The sequence below is a fragment of the Limulus polyphemus genome, unplaced genomic scaffold, assembly GCF_000517525.1.
Source record: "Limulus polyphemus unplaced genomic scaffold, Limulus_polyphemus-2.1.2 Scaffold96, whole genome shotgun sequence".
In the NCBI taxonomy this organism is placed as follows: domain Eukaryota; kingdom Metazoa; phylum Arthropoda; class Merostomata; order Xiphosura; family Limulidae; genus Limulus; species Limulus polyphemus.
This window is the reverse complement of record NW_013665706.1, coordinates 977,905-987,786: the sequence shown is the minus strand read 5'-3', so window position 1 is coordinate 987,786 and position 9,882 is coordinate 977,905. Positions and strand designations below refer to the sequence as shown.

Below are 9,882 nucleotides of genomic sequence, written 5' to 3'. Positions count from 1 at the left end.
CTCATTATATTTTTTTCCATCAATGTCACTATATTGTTAAAATAAAGCTCTAACTGAAAAGTTTACAATTCATAATATTGTATCAGTAAAATCATAAAAATACAAACAGCAATTTTAACTATTTCGTTTCTTTTTTTTAACTTTTAGATTTTATCATGACATAGCTACGATTTTTTCCTCATTTTTGTTACTTTTGTTAAAAGTCCACGGTGGCTCAACGGTAATCTCGAGGGCTTAAACCCCACAATTCGGAGTACAGATAGTGTTCATTGAGTAGCTTAGTGCTTAAGAAAAACAAACTTTTATTAAAGTACAAACATACGCACATAATAGTTACACGTATCAAAGTCGAACATTAATATTTATGGTTAATGTGCACAAACGAAAGACGAAATTACACTGTGCAAACTGTTACACAAATTACAACCATTCTACAGATAAACAAAACAACAACAAAAAAGATGCGAATCCAACCTGAGTCTGTGGCGAGCAGTTTGGGTCAGGCCTGTAACACATGCAGCGACAGCCATGCTGAAAATAATCAGCCCAAATGTCACATGGGTTGGCAGGAGTTGGTCCCGAAACTTGGTTGTTGCGGCGTCGCAGCACAACAAGATCAAGAAAACGATGAACCCAAAGATGAACTAGAATATTAATTGAACAAATCAGGTTTTTGTACCAAAATCAAAATTGATAAATATTTAATAGTATGAATGTTGTGTTGCTGCTTATAATATATAATACTGTTTTCGAAATAGAAGACAGAAAATAAGAAACCCTATGACCTGAACACTTTTGAAAAGTCTGTCCTTTGAAAGTTCTCGTGTTATATTGCTCTTTACGAAGAAAGGTCCATCTTTCGAAAATTTTTAGATTATAGGAGTTTTTATTTTTGTTTTTTAAATGACATTTTAAAACCTACAAGTTTTTTTATCATCATGAATGAATACTATTTTAGAAGACATGCGATCAACCTGTCCAAGCATACGAGCAGATTTTTCTTTTCAAAAGGCTATTGCGCTGTTTTCGGTCAGAGAATTGTTGTATTCATTAAGGAAGCACTGACTGTAAAAGACCGCCCGCAATATTTTAAAAATAACATTTGTCAAATTTAGCCTAAATCGTAAGCTTTACCTCTTTTCAACATAAATTAACTCATTTCTGTTTTAACGGCTATTTTATCAAATGCAGTTTTCACTGGGGTCACCAATTTATTAGCATGATAACTTCACCATTAAAGCCAATATCAGCATGAAACTTATCACACTTGTTGATATTACACTCTTTCCATAGCTTGAAGTTTTTAAAATTCAAAAGTCTTTACCAGTTGTCTTGTTATGACTCTAATTACCACTAACGAAGGCATTAATTAAAATTAATTATCAACAGCTCATTAACGTTGCAGAAAATCTGCCAAATTTTTAATTCAATGTTTGAAGATGTTCACAAAGAGTGTTAAAACAGTTTATGTTAAGTATTTCTTTATCCCTGTCATGTGAATTATGCGTATGACATACGTAACTGAAAGTGTACTTTCAGAGATTGCAACATTATACGTTTGTTTTGTACTCAACTTCAAGGTTATAAGAAGTGTTTAACAGTGTTTCCTCAGCATGTAAATTTGCCCAGTTTTAAGGGTCAGTGCTACCTCAAGCACTTTTTTTTACCAATCTACCCGATGAACTGCTTGTTGGCTGTCAGTCAGTACTTTTTTTTACTAATTATTTTTCATAATGAAACTTTGGCCCGGTATGGCCATGTGGTTACGGCACTCGACTCGCAATCTGAAGGTCGCGGGTTCGAATCCCCGTCACACCAAACATGCTCGTCCTTTCAGCCGTGGGGGCGTTATAATGTGACGGTCAATCCCACTATTCGTTGGTAAAAGAGTAGCCCAAGAGTTGGCGGTGGGTGATGTTGACTAGCTGCCTTCGCTCTAGTCTTACACTGCTAAATTAGGGACGGCTAGCGCAGATAGCCCTCGTGTAGCTTTGCGCGAAATTCAAAAACAAATAATGAAACTTTACGGTATTTCAGCTGAGCAAGCCTGGCGGCGAGCTGTGTCTGCTGGTTGCTTACAATAAATAGATGGTGTCACATCTGACATAAGTACATGTTAGTTGAAAACATATGCATAAATACATTAAAAAGGCTTCGATACGTTATGGGAGTTGGGTGAGAGACTGGTTTCTTCATAACACAGCTATTAGAACGATTGCATATCATTTGAAACTACTATATCCCTCGCATTAGTATCGTGAATCATCGTGCAAGCCATACCTTCTCATTATCAAAAGAATTGTTCAAGCTTTATCTTAAGTAGCTTCCTCTTCCCTTCACCAGATGCATCGCATACCTTGAGTAGTTTCCAGATCAAGTTATACCTTACATGATAGAACCCAACTCAAATGTTCTGGCATTCCTCCATACACATATTTATACATCTTACTCAAAATGATCAATTGATGTTCTCTTCTTACATCGTGTTGGTAATTATGAAGAAAGTCACTGATTATCCTCCGCTTGATGTAATTTGTGATGTGCTTGACCTAGAGACAGTTTTGCTCTCTACCAGCAGCTTCATAAATATTATTACTGAAAAACCTGACAGTGGAAATATGTTCATACTATTACTGAAAAACCTGACAGAGGAAATATGTTCATACTATTACTGAAAAACCTGACAGAGGAAATATGTTCATACTATTACTGAAAAACCTGACAGAGGAAATATGTTCATACTATTACTGAAAAACCTGACAGAGGAAATATGTTCATACTATTACTAAGATACTGAAGTATGTGAAACAAAGTTTTCTATACGTAACTAGCAACTTTTCATGTGAAATTACAATATGTTTAGTAAAAAATTAAAACTGGAAAAATACTCACCTGAAGGGCAAACAGGCCCATAGTGCCTAGTCCAATCCAGGAATGGATGCTGTAAAAATGTTTGGAGTCTGGACTATTATTGTGGGCTTGGATGGCCGACACTAACCCGATTGTGATGGCTGAGATGGCCAATACGTAGAAGATGGTATGTAACACCTTGTTATAGATTATTTTACAGCAGGGAAAGTTCCTGAACACTAAAATGGCTGCAGGGAAAAATGAAGACATCTGCTTAAACTACTACAGAATAAGTTTGAGTTACACATTTCACAAGGCCTAAGTAATAAGAAACGGTGAAGTCTTACTTGGACAAATGATAAAATGGTTTTGTTTTTGGCATTGAAAAATGAAACAGTCAAGAAAAAGTAATAAATCTAATACTAATTTTTAGTGGTACCTTAATGTTTGTCTCTCAGTAGCATACATTATAAGGACAGACCCCAAAAAGTTTTCTTATTTGATACAAAAGTTCTGATAAAAAATAACTGATCTGGATAGTTACGACCTAATTATACATTACTTATTAGGAAGTATTTGTAACAAACGTATTGGTAAAAATATCATATATTTGATATGATCCTTCTACTAATGTTATTTTAAAATCTTTCTTTACTTGTTACTCATTTCCTCAAGAGTTTGAACTAGAGAAATTACATTATGCTGTGTACATATTCTGAGTATTATGTATCATACTATTATGTTGAACCAAATTTCGCCACATTATATTGGACTCGGCCTAACAATGACTTCACAAAGTGCTGGAAAGTATTTCTTCGACTTTATACCATTTATCAAAGAATATATACGTCCACTAGTTTACAGATCCTGGCAGAGGATCAAAATGACTAATACAAAATTCATCTCATACAAGTTTAGTCGAATTGAGACCAAGTGATCGTGTTGGCCAAGAAAAATAACTGGCATGCTCTTAGAACCACGAGCTTAGTGGATTGTTGTATTCTTGGAAGAACCCTTGCTCAAAGTTGAAATGCAGCACTGTGGGTAACTGTGATCAACAACAATGTTCAAAAATACTCTGGGTGGGATTTACCCTCCAAAACGACTCAAAGGGCCCAAGTTCTTCTATAAGAACATTTTCCCCACCATTAAAACGACAAATACCATATAACCCGAGCACTTTCGAAAGGTGGACCATTCTTCTTCAGGGATAAATTGGGTAAAATGTTTTTACACCACACGCTTCGAGTCATTCAATTTTGATAATTATGCTGAAACTTTTGTTTGCACCTTAATTTAGCAGTTTTTGGAATGTCTGTTGAATGCCATGTGATAGTTTTTGTAATGCCATTCTTACGATAGTTTGGAAATAGTCAATACCAGACTATTGTTGAAGAAATAAGACAATTGAGACATCTGACGTCTTTTTTATTTTATGATAGTATTTCCCTTGGTCAATCACCAGCAGTTCGCGACCCAACATTTACTAGTGGCAGACACACTCCCTTTCCATTGCTACTGTTTATGGACTATAATGACAAATGTTGTTGAAAAGTTGATAAAGCAACAGTCTTCGCGCAACGACACTTTTGTTATTTCAGACTCCATTTATTATGCACCTTTAAAAGTCGAAGAGAATCTTGTTCTTAACTATTACTTTGTATATTAACCATATCATGAACAACCTCTGCATTTATAGAGCTCTAGCAGTTACATGAAACACGCAATCACTCTTTACAATTGTATATGCAGTTAAACAGTATTCTGCAAATACATGTTTATGGTTCTAGTAAAACGACCAGTCAGTGTTAATTATGAAATATAATATATTGTGCTTAAAGCAATGCCACGAATAACCCGTAACCTAATATGACACGTATTGTAGAAGAGTAACCTGCAGAGGAGATTAAAAGGGCAGGGGCTCATTGACAGATAAAAAAAAGACACCTTTTAGTACACAAGAATTCTCTCTTTTAGTTTTAGATTTCAACAGTGTTTATAAGACCGATTGAATAGAAATAAAAGAGAATCCGTTTGCTTCAAATGGATTTCTACCCTATGTGTACCAGACGCTACCCACAGTCCCCATAATCTTCCCCCTGTCCAAAAAAAAAAGTCTCGCCTTACACTTAATTGCGTATCATAATTACGTTTTACTGTAAAAACGTACAAGTCCCTGTGTGCAATTCATTTTAAAACTGAGGGCATAAGAGGTGAAAAACAGGGGCTTGAGCCCATCCAGTCCCATGTACGTCTCTGCTGTAGAAATTTAATATGAAAAAATGAGCCACTGGTTTGAAAGTTGGCTATAAATAAGAAATCTTCAAATGTTTTAGAAACATCAATTTAAACTGCACTTATGGTCTTTTAGGAGGTAAAGTAATTTGAAAGAGTTTGTTATATTTCTTCTCATTTCGGCACTTGTTCAAAATTACACTTCTCAAGCAATAGTAGTTTATTGTAAAACCAACCCTGTTTTTCTGAGACAATGTATACCTACCTGTACGACCTTCCATGCATAACTAACACGACTGCCATTCGGTGTTTTCAAAACATTGCACGAGGAAACTCGAACTAGTCATGATCATTTAAACAACTGGAGGACTTCCTGGCACCAACGCAATAGACTTAAGGCTACAAGACTGGTGAGCGTCAACCTTCAATAAACTGGCTTGCAGAGTTTCGATTTAGCTTTAATTACTTCGTGTTACTGAGTGATATTTACTCATTTATTTATTTTCCTTCCTTAGTCCGTAAACCGGTTCTTCGAACATACACCTCCTAGACGTACTGTACTACCATAAGGAATGTTTCATAAAAAAAAAACAATAATATACGATCTTTAAGCAAAGCCCAGAGAATATTATCAAGATGAGAAGTACTGAAGTCAAAAACAGACAGCAACGTTACACTTTCAAACTTTTGGTTTAATATCGTCCTAAAAATGTTTATGCTAAACATTGGGTTAACAGTAACTTTTTGCACGTACTTCTGACGCAATGACAGTCGTTAATAAATTACACTGTATAAATGTTTCAGTGAGTATAAGTATCAAAGCAAGTTAAAAATACAGTAAATGTAAATTATGATTTAAGATCTGTATACTAACACCCCCATGAAATATAAATCTAGACAGAATTATACAATCAAGTTTCACTGAAAAATTAAAATTAATAGCAAGTAAACACAAGATACGACAAACTCAGCCTGACAAGAAAACCTGTAGCATGTTATGGAATCCATCCAAAATGTCGGGTGCAATATACTTTAGTGCTTTAAACCCACATTCGGCTATTTCCAAAATTAAGGTTTGTTATTGAAACAAAATGTCATGCAAGTTTACAATTTTTACAGTTGACAGCTGATATGAACCCAACGTCCTAATAGTTACATTAAAGCGAATAAGCATTAATTAATAATAGTTTCTTTAGTTTTGTTTTTTAATTTCAGTTATTCCGAAACTTAAAAATCGCCACAACTGTCTTTTTGTGAGATTTTAGGCCTTTATTTACACATTCAAATAAAAACAATTCCAGCGTTGTAAGGTAGCCACAGAAGCATTTGTCAGGGTTTTGAATATGGGTTGGGATTTTTTTTTACAGCAAGTGTCTGTGAATTGCTGGCGATAAATTCGAACAATAAATGGATAGCGCACAATCCACTTGTTTTAAAATAATATATTAAAAAAGTCAAATATATGTACAAAAATTCTTTACACTATAGGATATCACACTTGTATCTAAAACTCTATTTTTTTTTCTGTTATCACAATATAATTAGTGATAAGTTCACTTACGTTACCCCCGTGGGTTACCATAGTTGTATACAGAGCTTTAAATAATTCTCTTTTACGCTAAAAGTCCACACAGGCTAGTTCAGTTACCGTAGAACCCAATTGACAAGACGAATTATTTTTCTCTACTCTGTTTCTTACTGCACAATCTGGGTTACCACAGTTGCATCCAAAACTTTAAATAACTGTCTCCTTTTCGTCAAAGTCCACAAAGGCGGGTTCAATTACTTTAGAATACCCCTTGACAAGAGAAAATATTCTCCTTGTCTGTGTTAAACTGTGAAACTCAATTTAAAATATCGCCGGCTAAACTAACAATCACGCAGTCTAACTTTACTTTCACTAATATAACGTTTTCTGACTGAGCTTCATTAACTTCTGCTCACTTGATTGCCTATATATACAATGCCTAACTGAGGCCTAGAACTTTTTGTAAATTACGAGACCCTATGATGTAACAAACGAGAAAAATACGGAAGATTCGAGTAACGTGACGTCAATTTACAATAATTGAACTACACTGACTCTTACCAAGTTACCCAACAAAATTTGTCATAACTATCATCTTTAAAATAATGACTTTTAACACTCTTGTTATGAAACTAAATAACAATTAAATATAAAATCACCAAATGAACTAAATAACAATTCTTACACTAAACAGTCTTGTATATCCAACAATAAGCCCCTCTTCAAGTAAAATAATTACGATATTTTTATACTATACACAAAAACTGTTTTCAGTTTATACATTAAGCCTCTTCATATACTCTGCACCAACATCTACAGTTCCTTTGTCGGTCTCTCCTCACGTAGGGCCTTTGGTAGGGCTTCACCTTCACAGGATCCCCTTGTCTGCATCTTGATCTTGTGTTGCCTGATCTATCTGTATATTGACACAGTAGATCTTGTACCTCTTTCTTCTGCTTGCCAGTCAGTTCTTCACTTATGTTGACGTCCTTCTACGTCTCATCTCCATACAATGATCTTCAACCATGTAGGCTTTCATCTTTTATGACAGAGTCACTCTCTTCTGGTTCTTCATCAATGACAGCCACACCTGCACCCATTATGTTTCTTCCCTCTCTTCAACAGATTGGCATAGTAGATCTTTGCTTCCTGTCCACTTTCACATCATAGTTCTTTTTTTACCACTTCTTGTACTGTGAAAGGTCCTTTCCACTGCCAGGTGAGCTTGTTGTTGGCTGTGGGCAGCAGAACTAAGACCTTCTGTCTAACCTTGAAATTTTGTTCCTTGTGACCTTCTTGTCATATAAGTACTTCTTACCGCCTTTGATGTGTTTAGCTTCACCAGTAGAACTGCTTTTATAGGTTTGGTTCAATACTCTTTCCTGGTCCCCTGTTTTGTAAGTCTCTTTCACCTTTGTCTTGTGCTTGACTTTCTCTTGGGCACTGTTCCAAAGTGTCTCCAATGACGGGTTTTTCTTCTGCGCTCCCTTCAGCTCCCGTAAACTTACATTTTGGATGTCATTTTTTTAGGCTTGAAGAGGCTTGATATTTTGCTTGCTCTTCTTCCATTGAGCTCTTGTGGTAACTGCAGATGCCTCATCAGCTTTTTTTCTGCCCAATTCCTCCAAATTTCTACTACCTGGTGTGTTTCCAATCACGAAGTCGTAAATTGGTGCCTTGATACACATGACTTCAAAGTCTGCTACTTAGTATGGAGTCTCCACCTATTTTTTTCTACGGGAAACTTTCTCACTGTCCCATCAGTTAGTACACTCAGGCGTACCTTGCCTGTCATCTGGTCATCAAACTGGTTCTCACTAAGGCACTACTGTACCTAATGTCTCGTAGGACCTTCACTTTATTGTACCCAACATAGCCTTCGTCCATTGGCATGTTGTTATTTGTTGACATCTCTCAATATTTGTAACATGCTCCAATCACTACTGGCACTGTTGATCTGCTTATTAACTTGAGCCGACCATTAGTCATGTACTGATGAATCATGGAAACAGCACTTCCTTCTTGTGGTGAATCTGACGTGTTTTTTTATTCTGTTTCTTCTGGCAGGAGCATCTGAAGTGACAGTCACTCTTTTCCTGTTTCTTACCAGCACCATCTTTGTAAGTAGCTCCACCCGCTTTATGTTGAGATTTTTGCTGTTACTTGTTGGTGATGGACTTGCACTCCTTTGCAATGTGCCCTATTTTATAACAAATATATCATCTATTCTCCCATTTGTCTATTAAACTCCTGTCACTTTTGGTGGACTCCTGCTTCTGGTCAGCCATCACTGGTTTCGACTTTAACTGGTTATTCTTAGACTTGCCAGTTATATTCCCTCCATGGGCTTCCTTATACTGTTCTGCCATCTTGATCATCTCGACCACATCTTTTGGGGCTGTCGCCTTATGAATAGTGACATGTCAGTCGAGCACGTGATCACGAACTGTTCACGTATTAGTAGATCTGCCAGTCCCTCAAAATTATTTCACACTTGGCCTTGTCAGTCCATCTTGTGAAGTATTACCATAGACGTGCCACAAACTGGAATACAGTTTATCCAATGTCAGGTTTGACTTCTCTGAATTCTGACAAAACCTTCTTCGGTAAATTCCTAGCATTTCAGCAAAGCCACTTTTAACTTGTAATAGTCCATGGCATCTTCTGTAGGCCTTTTCCTGTGAGAAGTGGACTGAGACAGATTTCCAGTTTTGACTTTGGGTGAATCTTTCACATCTCTCCAGAAAATCATCCATATCATCTTTCTGTTCATCAAATTTGGGCAGCTTGGGTCAGCTGGCCCTGACCCCATTGTCATTCTTGGGTTATCCGTATTTCTGTTGGGCGAGCTTGGCAATCTCAATTTGTGCTCTATTTCCAGTCTCTCCTCTAAATATCGTCTCAATTAGCATAAAGGTTATTTACGTAACAATAATATGCTAATTTCTCCTCTTGCTGCACAAATTGTCGAAACAGGTTGCTCAATACAATGGCATGAAATTGAAACAATTTTAAATGAACCTAAATTGAATAGTAGAGAATCCATAGAAATTTTATGCTGTAAACTAAATAATTCTTTGTTAAATAGCGATGAAGGATTAGCTGGTGATAATACACAGTTTTGGAAAGAAATATTTAACTTCTTATGTATAATATACACAGCATGGTCACAAGTAAACGGACACCACCTTTTCAGAAAAAATGAAAATTTTCAGTCATATTCACATGAATTGATATATTTATAAAAATTAGTTAATATCTAGTAGATC

The 9,882-nt window shown here is 35.9% G+C and overlaps 1 protein-coding gene across 1 annotated transcript in view; it reads right to left on the bottom strand.

The window, feature by feature from the left end:
• Window positions 1–214: 214 nt before the first annotated feature.
• Window positions 215–9,882, bottom strand: part of LOC106469391 (probable ascorbate-specific transmembrane electron transporter 1) — a 42,172-nt gene continuing 32,504 nt past the window's right edge. Inside the window, exons 3-5 of the mRNA XM_022398785.1 lie at window positions 2,893–3,098; window positions 475–644; window positions 215–284 (exon numbers count right to left, since the gene is read on the bottom strand). Coding sequence (XP_022254493.1) covers window positions 215–284; window positions 475–644; window positions 2,893–3,098 — 446 coding nt within the window. The remainder of the gene's footprint in view (window positions 285–474; window positions 645–2,892; window positions 3,099–9,882) is intronic.